This window comes from Haliotis cracherodii, unplaced genomic scaffold (genome assembly GCF_022045235.1).
Source record: "Haliotis cracherodii isolate W230 unplaced genomic scaffold, xgHalCrac1.p SCAF_28, whole genome shotgun sequence".
NCBI lineage: Eukaryota > Metazoa > Mollusca > Gastropoda > Lepetellida > Haliotidae > Haliotis > Haliotis cracherodii.
In genome coordinates, this window is record NW_027266284.1 from 3,816,030 (window position 1) to 3,836,914 (window position 20,885).

Below are 20,885 nucleotides of genomic sequence, written 5' to 3' on the forward strand. Positions count from 1 at the left end.
ACTGCTGTATGACACATCACCCTTGTTGTGTGAAAATGGTGTACTGAGACACTGCTGTATGACACATCACCCTTGTTGTGTGAAAATGGTGTACTGAGACACTGCTGTGTGACACATCACCCTTGTTGTGTGAAAATGGTGTGTTATCTAGTGAGACACTGTTGTTTGACCCACATCCTCTGCATATTTACACCATCAAATCATATAAATGGCTTTGAATACATAACAAACATATCTTTGTTCAAGTTTTGCAGCTTGTGAGCATTTATTGACAACAAAAGTCTACACAAAAACAATCCCACTAGATGACAATGACTACAACAGTTTGACAGTGAGGGGCTCAAAGTTAGTGAAAGATATTAGAGTTATAGACACATAGACTTCTTCAAATCAACAGGCTCAGACACTCTGAGAATAAATATATATATAATATGTATATATCACAATTCAAAAATATAATTATCATGGATATTGTGTATTTCCATTGAGAAGAGCCTTTCAAAGTAGATATCCAAGTCAAATTATATTGAAATTCAACATGATCACAGCAGCGTGGAAAAGAGGTAACAGTCTTTTACATCATTAGTCAAACAAGGGTTGTCTCCCTTTTATCACAAAATTTATTTCATAGAGTAACAAAACGTAACAGAACAACATACGTTACTTGAAACGGATCAACAGAATAATTACTTTATAAACATTTGCAAGGGAAACAGGTGACATTGTTGTGGGAAAGTTGACTGAGGAGTTGTTTCATCTTCCACATATATTTTGATATATTTTGACATTTTTTCTTGTCTTTGTGAATAAACCCAAATGTTTCAATTTCATGTATATACAGATTTGTCTTTGCAGTGTTAATCTGCTTATCCTTGTATTTGATATCACTTTCATAATGCATCAACGACCAGAGAAACAACAGTAAATAATGCTCTATTTTCAGAAAACTAAGAAAAGTTCAGATCATTATGGAAAATATATTTTCACAGAATCTTGAAAGTTGTCAAAAACACGTTATCAAATTTAATGATTGTTTGAGTGCAAGACTTTTGATACTCAATATGTTGAATATCTCTATAAAGAAAAACGTAAACTACTAGAAACTACTGAGGAATGAAAATAATAAACAATGGTACATGAACAAAAGATATTGCACTTGCATTTGTATTTGGTAATTTTCCAATGTTCGTAAATTATCTTAAAATACTTTAAATAAAAATAAAATTTCAAAAATAAATAATATACTTGAATGATGATACTAACATGATACTGATTACCATGACACAGTCCACATGAGAGATGTTGCAATCAGACACTGATTGACATGACATACCTTATATAGTATAGACAGACCGCTGATGACATGGGGGGATGCCTACAGGGTTGTTCAACACATCCAAAATAGATAACAATATTAAAACAATAACATCAAGCGTAGGGTGGCTACAAATTAAGGATACATCTAGTTGATATTTTTCATCTCCAACTCCTTGATCAATGTTGAAAGAAATATTCCATTAAATCAGTTATTTCTTGACATCAAAAACGGAAATAATTTCTATAGAGAATCTAAAATACCAGTCGATTTCAAAATAACATGATCACCTGCTTTAAGTAGATAAGAGTGCTACCTTGTAAAACACTTAAGTACTTGGTGAGAATATTTCAAGAATTCTCGTAATTGTCATAAAAACAACAGGCTGTTCAGCACCCCGTTGTTCAATACAGTCTACCCATTGATGATGGAGCTCACCCATCTTGTGTTGACCACAGTTCTCAACCCTGCTGGTGAGATTTAACTGAAGACATTTTTCAGTGTGTCAGGTATTAGGACAACAGCACCTATTCTGTTGACAAACCATGGTGGGTATAGTTATGTATCTTGGTCTGTGAGTCGGTAGTTTAGTTTTGCGTGTAACGTGTTCAGTACTCATTGTGGTAGGGCTTTCAGAATTGCATGCACCTCTTCTGCGACAGCTGCCAGGGAAAATTGGAACTGCTCCTAGGAACAGAAAAATATAAAAAATGATAAGCAAATATATTTAAACAAATACATAAACGTATAAAAATATGTTCTGAAACAATTCATAGTTATACACACATATAAATATCATATGCATTCTTCCTGTCACAAGCATCAACAACAAACCAGTGCAGTTAACATTCGGTACAATTTGTAATGTAAGTCAAGTCAAAATATTCATAAAAAAATTGAAAATATCAACTGATCTTATTTCAAAATCCCAATCTTTACCTTCAAATAACTATTTATGTGTTGCTTTTATAAACAGTAAATGTGAAAAATTTCAGTTGTATTCAAGGGGAGATAAATATGAGGTTTAGTAAGAGTTGTCTCCCTTACCTTAGTTTTCACCATACCCATCCTCTGGTCACGGATGTGTTCAAGGGTGGCAGCCATGTCTATCTCCTTTGCACCTGTAACAAACACACAGAATCTCTTCATATATGTTCTAGATTACCTGCAATACTGAACATTGTTTCACACCAGTCAGCAATATCACTGAGCTCTTTATCATGAAAGTGTGTGAGCATCTGAACCATGACCTCGCAGACCTTCAAGTGTTCCATACCCTGGAAGCAGTGTAACCACTCCAACTGTCTCAAACTCCCCATATGTTCTGGCTGCAGATTTATTAACTGCTTTAATATACATGTATGTAGTTTTAACCACCACGATTGATAGTTCCATTCTAAAATATATATATAAAACATGTACCTTTAGCCATTCTGTTCAAGACCATGTCGATGAGGCAATAGGTTCCAGTCCGTCCACATCCATCACTAAAATGAAGAAATTGTCAAACTTAATTTCCAGTGAAATGAAATGTGAGTGAAATACTGCTGAAAGCTGAACAATGATCCTTCTCCTGTTGTTTGTAAGATACGGAGCAGCAGGGGCGACTCTCAAGGTCAGTTTTAGTTGGGTCACAGGGAAGCTGGAGAAGTTCCTAGCTGTGTCATGCTGCAATGTCCGAGCATTACTTAACATGATGACAAATCTCCACACGTTTGCCAAGTATCAGATTCAGCAGGTTGCTTTGGAAACTGTTACTGAGTGAGAGAGGCATCTCGAATAATTTCTGTTATAAAATTGTGAAAGTGTTTGGAATTGATGCCGGTGAGTATACTGGATCAAATGCATAGAAAAGTAAATCTTTCCAGCTGTTTTTGAAACTTTATTACATCTTCAATGAGATTAACTAATGATGTCTTAACCTGTCATTAATGTACTGCTATCAGGCCACTGTCAGCTGCAATGCATTGATAGATACAGGCCTACTGAGAAGCATTAACAGCGTTAACTACACATGGTAGATCAAATAAAATATCAATGCTAGTTCTTAAGATATGAAATGTTTGTAACTGCTTTACATTAAAACACAAACTTTCAGCCCTAAATAGAAATGTACTTACCTGCAGTGAACCACAATGGGGCAGGAGCGACCTCTATAAGACTTGTTCACCTTCCTGCAACGGGAAACACACACACCACATGAGGGCCAACTTATGTCCGTTACAGCACCACCCCGTCTGTGCAACATGTTCACAACTCCTACTCACACACACAGACCAAAATCATCCAGAAATATCAATGATACAATATTGGTGTAATGACCAACTGAAATAATAAAACCATGGTTAAAAAATCATTTGTTATAATCACCAATGGCTTATATATTGAGACATTTGTTATAATCACCAATGGCTTATATATTGAGACATTGGTTATAATCACCAATGGCTTACATATTGAGACATTGGTTATAATCACCAATGGCTTACCGTATTTTCTTGAGTATAGTGCGCACCCATGTATAATGCGCACCCCCCTCTAGCGGGTTCAATATTTTGGAAAAAAAGAAATTTGAATATTATGCGCAGAATTTTTTTTACACCGTACCCTTTCAGCGAAGTCCGGCAAACGAACGGGTGCTGAGAAACTTCCGTCAGTACAAATTCGAAATTTGAGATAAAAAATCACCAGACATGTTTATTTACCGTTTAAATAGTATTGATTGTTCTGCTAGGCATTGTTTTATATCTAGGGATTAAGATTACCTTGTGTATTTTCTCGTAAACTAAGCCGGATACAGCAATCAGCTGTACACACGTTTTCTTGGAATCGACCGGTGATTCGGTCAAGACACACCCAATGATATAACTTTACAGGATTTTTAATGCAAGGATCGGCAACAATTGTATCTGAAACTATTTTATTTATCAGGAATAATATATTCCATTATTTTCTTAATTAAATGCAGCCTTTACTAAACATATTTAAAATAATAATAACCCTAAGCGAAGCAGCTGATCGCTATTCCCGGGTATTATTTTTTACATGGAACATGTCTGACCAGTCACCGTCAAGGCTCACGCGCACGGGATCACGTGAGCGCGAGAATTTCATGTTGACATAAAATCGTCAAACAAAAACAAATATGACTTTTAACGAGTCAAAGTATGTCATTTATGATATATGTATCCATTCTCAGTCAACTAAAGTTCGTTTCAAGGCGTCAATAGCGGTATTCTGACCGTGGTTGCTGTTAATAACGGTGAGTTGTGCGATCTTCCGATCGCTTCACACACGATTTCGCCGAAATTAATAAAAACAATATTATAAGGAATTTTGAATAAAATTAATAAAGTAAGTTACAAACATAAGTCCAGATATACAAAGAACACTTTTTATAGACAGACAGTGTAATTACATAATTATTTTGCGTACTTCAGTATGGATTTGTTGACATGGTTTTTCCGGTGTTTCGTGCTCACGGTAATGTCTTTCCATGGGGGAAAAAAACATCCAAACTCATAATTCGTGTATAATGCGCACCCCCTTCTACACAGCTGTGTTTTTTGGAAAAAAAGTGCGCACTATACTCAAGAAAATACGGTGTATATATAGTGACATTTGTTATAATCACCAATACATTGAGACATTTGTTATAATCACCAATGGCTTATATATAGTGACATTTGTTATAATCACCAATGGCTTATATATAGTGACATTTGTTATAATCACCAATGGCTTATATATAGTGACATTTGTTATAATCACCAATGGCTTATATATAGGGACATTTGTTATAATCACCAATGGCTTATATATAGTGACATTTGTTATAATCACCAATGGCTTATATATAGGGACATTTGTTATAATCACCAATGGCTTATATATAGTGACATTTGTTATAATCACCAATGGCTTATATATAGGGACATTTGTTATAATCACCAATGGCTTAAATATAGTGACATTTGCAGCATATGTAATGCCAAAATATAGATAAATTCTTGGTTTGATTCATTGCATGTCTTTCAGTTTCCACCGTGAGTCTTTTAACCACACAAGAAATTTACATGCATACCTATATATTTTCTTGTTTCTTCATAAGTAAAATCTGTATAAAACCCACAAATGCTATATTTGATCATCTCTGGTCAAAATACAAAATATATACTGATTAACCCACCAAAAATACACTAACCGATACTTAATGACAAAAAAACCCCCAGCAAATGACTTTTCAGTTGCAACATTTCTTAACACTTTCACACAAAGGCTGCTTGTTGCCCTGACTGCTGTGGTCAGTTGTGAGGCCACCTGCACCTGGTAATATTGTTCGTGCTACGATAATCTCGGCCAAACTGCCCACACATTGGGACTGTGGTAATTATAGTCCCATCATCACATGAGTTGGCCTGGCAGACTGGTCTGCAGCACCATTAGCTCAGCTTCCAGGTAAGTAGCTGAAAGTCGCGCCATGTATCATACGCACTTGGATGTGATAACACATGTGATTGGCTGTAAGTATTGCTCTTTGGGCCACATAATAATCCTAATTAAAGAAAATCAATGACTCAGTTCCCAAATGATTCACTGTAGAGCCTTCAAGGATTTTGTTGAAGTGATTATGAGTGCAACACATGAATAGCAAACATGCAAATTCAGGCTGAATTGTTTAGTGGAAAGTGGCATATTGCTCTTCTGGTCAGTGGCGTGGCCAGGGTACCTCAGACAAATTATTTTTGATCAGTACAATTCTCTCAACTCATTAGTTTACAACTATTTGTCTGAAAATATATAGAAAAAACATTGAAGACATGACTGAGTTAAGATTTCAGCTTCTTTCATTCTTTCACAGTGACTCTCCAGTATAGTCACCACTGCCTCTGTCATTTGCTTGATGAAGACTGCAGTATATATACCCAACACAGTACAGTGAAAGAGTCATTAGAGTAGGAAGAGTCTTGTCTTCACTGATACTACAGCTTTGAATGCCATGTAAAGATATTATATAGACTTTACTTTACACCGGTGCCAATTGTGTGTTCTTATTTACTGTTATCTATAAATATCCATGAATAGATCTATTCTGACAAATCAAATTAAATATAACTTATGTTTTCTTGTTAAGTTATCCCATCAACTGATCTGAACAAATGAATAAAATTTGAATTATCATACAGCTGACCTTTGAATGAATAAAAAAATATTTTCTGAAAGAAAGACAGAAAATTGCTAGTTCTTCCCTTTGACAGATTGCCCTCTGATCAGACCCTGATCATACGAGTGTGGGGAGTCTACAGTTTTACATTAAGTGCAAACTGTCAGAACATTGACTCCTAGTGTAGCATGAGGACTTACATGACCTGTCCTCACTCGTCCTCATTTGCAGGGACTTTGCAGACCACAGCTAATGTAGATTTATAGGCATTTCCACACTTAATGAAGTCAAATCACAGGGTCTCGATTTGGGTGCCTCCATTTCAATAGCTGGGCATTAAGGGCTAGCTATATCAACAGCATGTCCGCAGTTAATGGAGAGCTTGGACTACCATAATAAATTCTTGTCAAGAAGAGAGCTTCTCGGAAATGGAAAATCTTGGAACATTAGGAAAGGAGGGATCCGGAAACCTGACGTTTTAAAAACCTGATTCTTGATTTAGATTTATGTCACTGGGTGTTGGCCAAGCATTTTTGCTGTTGTGGCCACGGAGATGACAAGAAGGCTGGCCAAGCACATTTGCTGTTGTGGCCACGGAGATGGCAAGATGGCCGACAGTGACGAAAAATGTGCAGGTTTGTTTCATAGAAAAATAAGCCAGGAAAGAACTCTTTTGACTTGTGAGATAAAAAGTTAAAGATGGAATTCCCACAAAGCCAATTAGTGACTGGGTTTCGATTTGTTTCGGTGGCATGTTGGAATCAATCTAGGGTCTAGATGAGAATAGCTGGTCCTGCCATGCAATCTGACCCCAATTAAATGTGCAACTATGTCAATTTCCACGTTCATTTCATGACAATGATTGGTTATAGTAAAAGTCAACACAAAAAATAAGATAGGATAATTTGTAAAATATTTCTATAAATGGTAGAAGAAGAATCTCTAATATATTTCTTGACTTACATAACGCAGAAAAAAGTTTATTCTCATTATTTCTCCCACTAATGAATCTGAAAACTGATCTTAAAAGGATATTAATTTTCAATGCCATATCCTTCTGTCTGACAGGAAGCAAGTTCTTTACAGGAATGTTTTATCAAACTATTCGAACAAAACAGTCTCAGTCTCTCATATTCCATAATCCTAATTGATAGAATAAGCAAACAAGGATATGTGAGCATTCCGTATGTAAGGAGCCAGTTTGTGATGTAATTGGTAACCATACACTGTTTTCAATGCTACAGAACCTGGAACAGATTAGTTGAGTCTTCTCAGTGCTTCACATCTACATGTCCACAAAATCAATTTCCATACATGCCACAAATTGAAAACACATTAGATTTGTGAAAAAAATGATGCTTTTGTGTTAGATATAGTTACAATTTTATAATTATATCATTAAATGAATAATACATTGGTTCTGATATTTGAATTAAACTATTAAAACCGGGGCCCATGATATCTGATTATAACTGGGCACATGTGTGTTCTATTGATAGCAGTTGCTTACAGAAGCACCAGTCCAGGTCTTCCCAGTTGCTTTTTAAGACTACTTTTCACAATGTAAAACAAACAAAAAGTTTAAATTTAGGTTTGTACATTTTGATTGTTTAAAGCTTCTGTGAGCACAAGAGATTTCTTCCAGTTGTACTCCTGTATGTTTTGACCTGAAATATAACCTCACTTCTCTCACACCCACCCTAGCCTTCACACCAACCATACAAGGGCAGGGAGACTTAATGCAGCCCAGGTTCATTCCTCCAGCATAAGTTAATATATGTTCAATTTGTTACCTTGCCGATAAAACATGAAGCAAGTTTGGGTAAACATCATTCAGAATACAAATACATTCCATTTACAAACAAAAGGCATATGAACGGATGGTTATTAACAAGCATTTACACCAGAAACTTAGAATACTGACATAGTGTCAGGTATTATGATATTCTACATTGTCCAATCTCTTGCATGTCACATGCAACAAGAACCAACGTCTACAAACAGCTGCACCCTGCATTAATCTGCATTAAACTTCTGTACATGGAATTCCGAAGTGCACAGCTGCAGCCATTCATTTCTGTCCCAGCTACATCAACAACCCAGGAACACAGATATAACAAAGACTGACACCATCAACTTCCACTCAAGAAACCTTTAACATCTAATCCTTACAACAGGCATCTATACTACATAGTAACCAAGAGCAACTCCATAGTAATCTAGAGCAACTCCATAGTAATCTAGAGCAACGCCAAAGTAACCTGGAGCAACTCCATAGTAACCTGGAGATACACTACATAGTAACCTAGAGATACACTACATAGTAACCTAGAGATACACTACATAGTAACCTGGAGCAACTCCATAGTAACCTGGAGATACACTACATAGTAACCTGGAGATACACTACATAGTAACCTAGAGATACACTACATAGTAACCTAGAGATACACTACATAGTAACCTGGAGATACACTACATAGTAACCTGGAGATACACGACATAGTAACCTGGAGATACACTACAAAGTCACCAAAAGATACACGACATAGTAACCTAGAGATACACTACATAGTAACCTGGAGATACACAACATAGTAACCTAGAGATACACTACATAGTAACCTGGAGATACACGACATAGTAACCTGGAGATACACTACAAAGTCACCTAAAGATACATGACATAGTAACCTAGAGATACACGACATAGTAACCTGGAGATACACAACATAGTAACCTGGAGATACACTACATAGTAACCTAGAGATACACGACATAGTAACCTTGAGATACACTACATAGTAACCTGGAGATACACTACATACACGTACTCCATCCTGAAAGGACATACATGAAACAACAACTAATAGCCATCTCCTTTCATTTATTGGAAAATTTGACGTGCAAATAGCACATAAGATGCAACCATTGAAATACACATAACAGGAAACCAGCAGCAGTTAGAATCATCAATAGTAGTTTCTATGTAAGTATTAGACCATGAGAAATATACTAAGTCACAGATAGATAAGTAGTTGCCATGTAATTAGTATATGCAGAGTACACGAGCTGCACTTGCAGTGCAAGTCCATCACCAAGCTGTTAGTAGCAGAGCCAGCCCCCCGATCACTTTTGTGACTATGCAATTTGTCTAATGTACAATTGCTAAATCACAAAAGCTGCCTGGGAGGATAGCAGTGTAGCATGTCAGAGTTAGGCAGCAACTGTTAGTTTGTCATGGCAGGTGTCAGATCCAACCACAATAGTGAGGCAGAAAACTGGTCATTAGATAAAGAAATGGAAAGAAACTAAGATGATTATAGGACATCAAATTGTCCCACTACCAATATTGTTTTAATGCATATTTAGTGCAACTGTCAGCAATGATATAATATTTCCTAACTATTACTTAAAACATTTTTAACCAAACTTCAGATACACAAGAAAATAATCTGCAACAGCCATAACAGCATGAGAAGGATCCTCAACCAAGATAAAGGCACAATAACATGTTGTCAGGAGAATACAACCAGATATTGTTGAGCAATAAATCACTTAAAAACTCCCTTTCCAAACTATCACTACACAACACGACAGCGTAACACCACACCCGTCATCACTGAACACTCATTTGTGTATAAACATCTTTCCTTTCAGAACATTATGATAATTAATATTCACTTTTACCAGATGTTACTATCCTACTGAGGGTGATTTAGAATTCCATTGTCACACTTCATGTATGTGAGTCATACACATAAATGAGAAAAGGTGGCAGGGAGAATATGTCAGATTATCATCCAGATAACCATAAAACACCCTCTCGTAATATTCAATTCTTAGAAATAAATGTATTTTATGCCAATTGTATTGATCTAATTTTTCAACATATGCAAGTGTCACAGTTTGATATATATGTATAATGTGCCTCGTTGTGAACATATTATAAATACCAATTGTACAGACTTTGACTCTATATTTGAATTTTACTTGATTTTCACAAACATTTTTCAGTTTTAACAAAAAAATATTTTGGCTCTGAATATGTTACTATCGAAACACAACACTTTGATTTGAATGCTCCTTTGAAAAGCAAGTAAGCTAATTGTTGGCGGAATGCCTTAAGAGACACAGGTCATAAACATTGACCATTTTGAAGAAACACATGAGCAAGGATTATATTGCTCACAGCCCAAAATTCACAATCAGGATGAATCTGGTATTCGATGTCATCAAATCCTGGTGCAACTAAAGGATGCAACTCTGTATGTATAATGAATGGTATTCTAACTTATTCCCTTATGTGTCATTATGAGAATATATTCAAGCAACAACCTTCTGATTAAGTCAAAGCTATCTACAAGTGCCACTGTTTGTTTCAAATACTGCCACTGTTAGTGGTATCAGCACTTGGAACCATATGGTTCTATCAAGGATATCAGGTTTAACTGCAGCATATGTTGCATATGAAGTCACTTCCAGGCCTTTATTGTTCTAATTCATTATAATGAAGTGTAAGTTCCAAACCAGAATTTACCTCATATCATATTTTAATGTAAAATACGATTATTATTCTATTGATCATTTTCAAAGAATGTGTTACATTTTGATGGTAGGCTTCATGTGAAAATATGTTTGGGTGAAATTTTCAAAAACATTTCCAGTTAAGACATTTTCAAATGATTGATGTGGATGAAAAGTGGCAAGTGGTTCTCAGGCAAATTATCTTTTTTCAACACAATCATCACACACTAGCCAGGTGTAAGAATTTTCATTTCTTCTTAAAAATCTTTTGTCATGTGTGGTTGTGTTACCAACGCATTCTCTCAGGAATAAAGACATGAACAGACAGTGGCACCTAGTGCGCCCGTATGTGTGTGTGCGTGTGCATCTATAGTTGTGCAAGGTGTACCTGCGGAAGTCCAGGAGGGCTTTGATTGATCCAGGTACGCAGAGGTTGGGCCAGGTAAGGAAGTGGAACTGGGTGACAGTGCGAGTCTCGTTTGTCTGCAGGTTCTTCAGGTAGAAGCTCCTAACCAGGTAGTCGTCACACCAGATGTGCTCCGACACAAGGTGTACCTGTTGCAAACACAAATAAATATACAATCTGAAGACTAATACAATCTATGTAAGGACCAAACACAACTAGTGCTTGTGGATGTGGCATGGAAGCAGATGCCACCAAGTATTTGAGTCAAGTAGCGTGTAGTATACATAATGGCTTCACCGCCAGGTGTGTCGGTTAGGTTTCAATATCAGCATGATTAACATAAATTCTAATATAGAAACAGCTGCAAAGGAGAATAAGAGTGTTTCTAATTGCTAGTTTGCACACAATATCAATTGTGGCCGAATCAGAATTAGTGTTATTTGAACATATATGATGAATTTGTATTCTACTAAAGCCCTACCTCATAGATGTGGTAGAGATCGCTTCCTTCCTCGGGCCAATAGCGATGACACATGGCTGTTCCTGTCTCCGTCAGTTTGGACAGCATCACGATGACCACACTGCCCTGTTCCCAGACCATCTACACAGACCATAGACAGGTAACTGTGACTGTTCACAGACCATCTACACAGACCATAGACAGGTAACTGTGACAGTTCACAGACCATCTACACAGACCATAGACAGGTAACTGTGACTGTTCACAGACCATAGACAAGTAACTGTGACAGTTCACAGACCATAGACAAGTAACTGTGACTGTTCACAGACCATAGACAGGTAACTGTGACTGTTCACAGACCACAGACAAGTAACTGTGACAGTTCACAGACCATAGACAAGTAACTGTGACAGTTCACAGACCATAGACAAGTAACTGTGACAGTTCACAGACCATAGACAAGTAACTGTGACAGTTCACAGACCACAGACAAGTAACTGTGACAGTTCACAGACCATAGACAAGTAACTGTGACTGTTCACAGACCATAGACAAGTAACTGTGACTGTTCACAGACCATAGACAAGTAACTGTGACTGTTCACAGACCACAGACAAGTAACTGTGACAGTTCACAGACCATAGACAAGTAACTGTGACAGTTCACAGACCATAGACAAGTAACTGTGACAGTTCACAGACCATAGACAAGTAACTGTGACTGTTCACAGACCACAGACAAGTAACTGTGACTGTTCACAGACCATCTACACAGACCATAGACAGGTAACTGTGACAGTTCACAGACCATAGACAAGTAACTGTGACAGTTCACAGACCATAGACATGTAACTGTGACTGTTCACAGACCATAGACAAGTAACTGTGACTGTTCACAGACCATAAACAAGTAACTGTGACTGTTCACAGACCATAGACAAGTAACTGTGACTGTTCACAGACCATAGACAAGTAACTGTGACTGTTCACAGACCATAGACAAGTAACTGTGACAGTTCACAGACCATAAACAAGTAACTGTGACTGTTCACAGACCATAGACAAGTAACTGTGACTGTTCACAGACCATAAACAAGTAACTGTGACTGTTCACAGACCATAGACAAGTAACTGTGACTGTTCACAGACCATAAACAAGTAACTGTGACTGTTCACAGACCATAGACAAGTAACTGTGACAGTTCACAGACCATAAACAAGTAACTGTGACTGTTCACAGACCATAGACAGGTAACTGTGACTGTTCACAGACCATAGACAAGTAACTGTGACAGTTCACAGACCATAAACAAGTAACTGTGACTGTTCACAGACCATAGACAAGTAACTGTGACTGTTCACAGACCACAGACAAGTAACTGTGACTGTTCACAGACCATAAACAAGTAACTGTGACTGTTCACAGACCATAGACAAGTAACTGTGACTGTTCACAGACCATAAACAAGTAACTGTGACTGTTCACAGACCATAGACAAGTAACTGTGACTGTTCACAGACCATAGACAAGTAACTGTGACTGTTCACAGACCATAGACAAGTAACTGTGACTGTTCACAGACCATAGACAAGTAACTGTGACTGTTCACAGACCATAAACAAGTAACTGTGACTGTTCACAGACCATAGACAGGTAACTGTGACTGTTCACAGACCATAAACAAGTAACTGTGACTGTTCACAGACCATAGACAGGTAACTGTGACTGTTCACAGACCATAAACAGGTAACTGTGACTGTTCACAGACCACAGACAAGTAACTGTGACAGTTCACAGACCATAGACAGGTAACTGTGACTGATCACGGATCATCTACACAGACCACACACACATCATGTAATATTAACTATTAAACTGTTCACAGACCACACACACATCATGTAATGTTTACTATTAAACTGTTCACAGACCACACACACATCATGAAATATGACCCGCTAAAGCGTTAACTGTTGTCACACCAACAACACCAAATTACACACCCACAGCCAATTTCCTCTACCTTAAGAATAGTCTCTACATTGTTCATCACTGAATAACAAAAATCCAATTCATCAATTAATAAACTGAATAATTCTATGAATCCATTCCTTTAAGCGATAACTGATAGACTTCCTGACATAACTGAAGACAACCTATCAAGTAGTTTCTGAACAATCATTCCCCCTGTCCCCACCCTTACCTGCCAGAAGTCGGCTACGGTGTGCGGGAGGGGCCCCTGGGTAGCGATGAATGCAGGGTTGCGGGGATCATGGTCAGTCTGCAAGAACAAACAGTATGCATGTTAACCAATCACACATTTTATCTTCCAGCAAAACATAACACAAATATTATATGCTAGAATAGATTTGATCTCAAAACAGTTCAAGTAGTTAATTACTGAGTGTGATTCACTGCTCACGCCTAGCTTGCACCGATCACTTGATGTCCTGCTATCCCCAAACCCAATGAATGCTTGTCAGCCAGCCATGGTAATGACCGAACATTGTCACATTCAAACTTGGAAAGTGTTGCCATGTAAAACAAAAATGAGGAATGTTACAAAACATGGAAATTGCCACAATGGCAGCAAGAAATATCACAGTTTAGTAGATCGTCCCTGAACATGCTGAAAGTGTAATATCTGATCCAATTATTCCATGGCTACAGTTGCTTGTGCAGAAGGCGTTCATTAATTCTATGCCAACCATATGTACTATTCTAACACAGTCTTTCTTAGTGTGGCATTAGATCCTATGCTGACCAAAGAATAGCATTAGTCGTCCCATAACACAGTATTATGGATAAAATTCTGAATTTTAAATCTCTCCAACATGACAAGTAACTTCTCTGTATTCTCAGGGTATTCATTTATCCATTCAGCTTTACACTAGACTCAAGGCCCATTCAGTTTCTGTTGTAATTGAATCTTTACTGACCTGTGATATCTCTGGCTATCCATCATTACACAGGATATTAGTCTTCCAGTGGCATTCAAGGTCCACCAACTTCCGCGAAAATATTTTGTAAATGATTGGGTCATTATGATTTTTTTCTGCTTTCCCATAACACAACATGCTAATGGTACCCAAGATTCCTAAAGCATTACGAAACATTACCTGACTGTCAAGGTCTGACACAGAGTGAGTTCTTGCTTAAAAATGAAATGTTTAAGAACGTTTTATTTTTCCCCCATTCCAAGCGGCAGGCACTTTGGCAAACAGTTGAGAGTGCGTATTAATTATTTGCTTAAGCCGAGATCAATCTGGAGACAGTTAATTCATACAAGTAGTTTTCAGGCAAACAATAGTCACATCACCCTAATCGATTGACCTCGGGTTTTTCAAAAAGATTTTGGAATGGTCTGAAAATGTGGATGTGGCGTTATTTTCTTCAATGACTGACATGTTGGAAATAAATGAGAATCAATTTGGACAGGGTCTGTGTTCACTCTGGGGCAAGTCAAACAGCCTCACTCAACTTGGAGCGAAACATTTTATTTGTTTCTATCAAAGAATTCTGAATCACTTAAATATTTATAGGCAAATTATAGTATATTTATCAGAGTTGTTAAGAAAACAATCTAAGCGTTCTGTACCCTTAGATCTAACTGAAAAATGTATAGTGTTAATATTCAATTTGAAGTCTATTGTTTGAAATTGTTTCATGTGAGGACAACCTGAGGCCTCAAAGGAATCACCTCTGTTAATTGTACAACATGAGAGGACTTCAACTCCATCAATCTTTCACAGGAAATATTACTTTGTCCTTTAATAGAAACAAAACATGAATTACTACTCAAAATATGACTGAATATGAATCTATTGTTAGTACATTTCATCATGAGAAACGTGTTTAATTAAAAACCTAGAATATGCTTCCAAAGTCTTTCAACAAACTGAATAACACATGTAAGCCACCTTTACTTCTAAGAAGGCTATATATCTCTAACACGAAACAAATTCGACTTTGAATTCTTCCTGAAGATTTTCAAGCCTTTCATCCAGAAACTGTTAAAAAGGATGCTGAGGATATTATGAATGAGGTGAACCTTATACATAAGTGTTATCAATCAACAGATGCTGGGCTTCCACTGCCTTTTGATAAGAAAGTGAGGAGGGGACTATCAACAGAGCCCGCTCTCAAACCTGTAGGATAAAAGGCACTCTCAATCAAAACAAGAAACACAATATACTCTTTTGACAAAAAACAGAAATTTCAAACTTAATAATGTTGCACCATGATCAATATACTTAGAATTAAAAAACATCTTTGCAATGTTCAAACATATTGAAGACCACCTATTTTCCCAACAGCATAATGATGCCAACATTTTCCTGTAGGCAATATTTGACAAATAGGTTATTCATAATAATGTTACACTTTTATTACTTACGATAATTAACAGAAAAGTTATTATTCAGATAGTATGGATGAGTTAGAACCTTTCCCCCTCGCCATTTTCACCTTTCATGACTATCCCAGCATACATTGCAAGCAGTATAGCGCAGTCCTCGTCTGTCTTGGGATCAAGCTCTCTACATTATGGACGTATCAATCTATCTCACGTTTTACGATCCGGTTGCAATAGACGCATTCACTGTCTGATCCAAGGTGATATTTCTAATGTGGTAATACCTCATGCCTAGGGAAACTCACAGATTGGGATGGAGAGGAAACTTTCCCTTGGGAAAAATCTTTTTTGAGGCTCTCAACCAGGGACAACAGATGCATGAAACATTCCTGTTTTTGTACTGGGAAACAAACCCATGACCCACATGAGTAGAGATGGTCAACATTCAGTGGGATTTTGTACAAAGGGTTGATGATAATGGCTGATACAAATCCTCAGTTAGGGCCCTATCCGTGTGATCACATACCCTCACCTAGTGTTGTGTAATATTAAGGCTTGAGGTTTCATTGAGCTGCTTTTCTTCATGGATTTAAATTGGTAGACCGTAAAACAACCTTTCATAAATAATTCTGCTTCTATCAATCAGAAATTAAATGTGACTAAATTTATGGATAAAACAGATCAATGTTGAAAATAATGGTCAGAACAAGTTCTCTTGTTCTTTCCAAATACATCAAATGTCCAAATTCCAGGAACTTATCAAGTACTTAAAAATACAAAATTATTTCATAAATATTATCCTTGTTTTCCTAAAATATTTCAACATAAGGAAAATATATATAACACTGAAAACCCCCCAGAAATTCTGCAAACAGAAAAAGGAATATTCTTATCAAGTCATGTCTGCACGTGATTTTAAGAAACAAAATAAATTAATCTTAAATGTTTTGGCTCCATATATGTTTTCTTCTTCCCCACACAAACCCTGCCCGAAGTCTTAGATAATCACAAACACAGCGTTATGTCATGCCAACAATGTGGGCAATACAACAGCCACACACATACGAGAATGTCAACTTTTACATATGGTAATTTCCTATATCAGATCATTGATGCTTACATACCTACATCTGGAATGATGTGTACAGTAATTCAATATTGCTTAAAAATAGAAACAATCTCAATGCAATTTAATGTGAATTCCAAAGATGATTCTCCCAATTTCATAACTCAAAATATAATCTAATAACGTTAACAGAAATAAATATTGCCAAGGATCATATTATGATATTTTATGGAAACAATCTAAACTCTATTTGACCTGCCAAGTAAATCTTCAGCCATTTCCAAGCCAAGAGTGACAATTAACTGCCAAACTCATAACCCACAAGGAACTTTATGTCGATTCCTCTGAAGCAATCACATGCTCCATTGGCCTCCTCTGATGGCATAATTCTATCTCAAATCTTAAGAAGTCTTTGAAAATTAAAAGATGCCAGTACTCGAAGATAAAACTCATAAATTATATCTCTGTCGCAATCCTGTAATTATCAAATACATTAGGCTGTTAAAATGCTTTGACAGAGCGAGAGAAATCATTTATTTATTGCACAATGATGCTATTCATTCCTTATCACAGAATTCATGGACTGGTGCTTGTACAGGTATTGTCCCACGTTGGTGCATTATACTGCATTGTCTGCAAGAAAATGCGCACAACTGTGGCAAGGAGTTAAATTGGTTTGGTCAAAAGCCATGACCGAACTTTGACCGATGTAGTTAATATTTAAAAGAAAGACTGAATGAAATTATACTGACATGAATTTGATATCACATATGCTAATTTATGCTTGTTTCACATTACAAAACATGTTTATTTTAGACAATGATAGTTCTTATTTCATACTAACTGACTCTTTATCTGACATGTATGGATTCTGGATAAGAATTTAGGTCCCAAGCAATCTATGCTAGGCAACTTATTTATAAATGATTGAGTGGTTAGTCTTGATAACCTGGTTGATTGCATGTCATCTATACCAACTGTATAGGTCCATGATGTCATGATGTCAATCATTGCATTGTCTGGTCCAGACTTGATTATTTACAGACCACCGTCATATAGCAGGAACATTGCTTAGTGTGGCGTTAAACAACAAACAAAACATGCTTTATTGCAAACCACACACATTGTTTATTTCATAGATGTACATTGTCTACTTAATACAATTGTACTTTGTAAATATCATACTTAAAACATCCACACTTTTCAGCAGGAACAAAGATGGTACCAAGGACACTACATTGTAACGATTTCAACAATTTGCGATGAAAATTATCAGCTATGTGTCTGACAAATGTTTCCCAAAAATATTAAGTCGAGTCAATCAGAGTCACTCTTGAGCTGAAAAACCCCAATATTTGGGGGCCTTCAGACACAGACGGAATCAGAAAGTCATTTACTTGAATTATTCAATTGAGCTAGCCACGCATACAGTATATACACTTATTTAGATATATTTCTTACTTATGTTCCATGCTTTATTTCCATGGCATGATATAGAGCCAATGTGGAATCTGTTTACCATAAATGTCCATATCTAACTGGGAACTGGGTATGTAAATCTTATATCAGCATTCACTGGGTGGCTACTGTGAGGGGCTATACAGGGGTATATCGAGATCAAAGTATTATTTTCACGTTTTTTCACTTCAGAAACATTAAACCAGCTGATTCATTCTGCAAATCAACCACTAGTATGAATCCCAAGTATATTATTGTTAGGCCTGGTATGCTCAGCAAATAATACTGCTACTATTACTATTACTACTACTACTACTAATAATAATAATTTCGGCCAAGTCAAATCCACTCAAAAGGAATTTACAGACCCAAAAAGATAACTGTGTGACATCATTGAAACATACAATTAATGGCCCTGTGAAGTTTCTTGGTTAGAATACGTCAAACTAAGGATCATAATCAAGTCAAATCTGTGATTCAAACACACTACCAGTGGATCCTGGCACAAGGAATGGGGACTCTCTCTCTCCCCCTCTCTCTCTCTCTCACAAAAAATAAAGATGATGACTCACGATGAAGTTTGCATTGATGTAGTCAGATCCAGAGACATTTGCAGCAGTCGAAATGACGACACGAGAGTGGTCATCTGAAAATGAAATAGACATTTAAGTCAGACATTTCTCTGACAAATACCCTCAATAATAATTTGGAAATGATCAGTTTTTAATGTATTGCATTTTCCTACACTGGATAGGAGAAAATACACTAAATTGCCAAAGCATGTTACATGTGCATCTGTCAAAACAAAGTGCACCAATAAAATAAGAATTCTTTGATACCAAGTCTGTAGTTTGAATGAGGTTTCATGTATTCTTTGTTTAATTATAATTACTAATGATGGATCCTTGGATGTCAAAAGATTGTGAACAATATCTTCAATTCAGTTTGTTGCTTTTTACCATGATATCATTATGCCAGTTCAGACAAATATTCAGACAAATGTTTCAAAACATTTACCACTGTTTCTCCCCATGCATGAATGGTCATAGGAAAGCCTTTTAAACATTTGAAATCAATTCAAACCACAACACACACTTTGGTAACAAAATCACTATCGGTTCCAATTTGTTTGCTTTGAAACATCAAAAGATGAAAATGTTCCGACCATAATCAATACACTGATCATACTGTTTTCAAAGATCAGAGGTAATTCCAACACAGCATAACCAACCACTCATTTCCATAACAGAACAGCTATATCATAACAGAAACTGATAAAACATTATTTAATTGCAACTGCATGGATGCATTCATTTTCACAATGAATAAACAACATAAAGATTGAACACATTTAGACTTAACAATGGATGGTAGTTTCGAATATCTTAGCTAGTCATGAATATAAGCCCTATACCCACAAACAGACCTGGGTCCACTTGCACAAAGCGATCTTAGCGCTAAGATGATCATAACTCCCATAATTTAACACAGGCTTACGATAGTCTTAGCGCTAAGATTGCTTCGTGCAAGTGGGCCCTGGACTGTAAGCAAAGAGTGAGTGTCTCTTGACTGACTGGGAGGCAACCCATGGCCTCTGTCACAGACGACCCATCCATCATATGCATCACTGGACCATTAACTAACATTCTGTAGCCCAGGGCTAAGTATCTGCTAGTTTTAAAACTAATATCGGCCATGTTCTGTTTCCTTTTGGCATTTTACGTGCCTATAATACAAGTTGGGCAAGAAAGAAGTAATAATCTATCCCTAGCCTTGCAATTTTCTTTGCGATATTCACATGCCAAGAAAAGCTGAGTAGGGGTGAAAGGATTTCCATTGTTGGCAAACTCGGAGTGACATTGTACATGGTTGTAGGCTGCCAAAGCAAGATCCGTTTACTGCTCTGTAATAATGCTAGCCTAGACACTGAGTATTTGGGGCATAGAATTATGTTATAATGCATTAAGTATTTCAAACAAGTATTCAATTCATTTTCATGAAAGACGAAAATAGCAATATTGCTCCTTGACTGAATGCATCAATAGAAATTTATTCAAAGCATTTCTTATTAATAATTCTTAAGGACCATTACTTGGAAGATGGCATTTCAAGTGTAGGATCTAAAAAACAAT

The 20,885-nt window shown here is 36.7% G+C and overlaps 1 protein-coding gene across 1 annotated transcript in view; it reads right to left on the reverse strand.

The window, feature by feature from the left end:
• Window positions 1–236: 236 nt before the first annotated feature.
• The window catches only part of LOC139473344 (receptor-type tyrosine-protein phosphatase N2-like), a 244,927-nt gene continuing 224,278 nt past the window's right edge, over window positions 237–20,885 (reverse strand). Inside the window, exons 16-23 of the mRNA XM_071255872.1 lie at window positions 19,326–19,399; window positions 14,079–14,156; window positions 11,894–12,013; window positions 11,395–11,561; window positions 3,436–3,489; window positions 2,738–2,802; window positions 2,363–2,436; window positions 237–2,002 (exon numbers count right to left, since the gene is read on the reverse strand). Of these exons, the coding sequence (XP_071111973.1) occupies window positions 1,931–2,002; window positions 2,363–2,436; window positions 2,738–2,802; window positions 3,436–3,489; window positions 11,395–11,561; window positions 11,894–12,013; window positions 14,079–14,156; window positions 19,326–19,399 (704 nt within the window). The 3' untranslated portion in view covers window positions 237–1,930. The remainder of the gene's footprint in view (window positions 2,003–2,362; window positions 2,437–2,737; window positions 2,803–3,435; window positions 3,490–11,394; window positions 11,562–11,893; window positions 12,014–14,078; window positions 14,157–19,325; window positions 19,400–20,885) is intronic.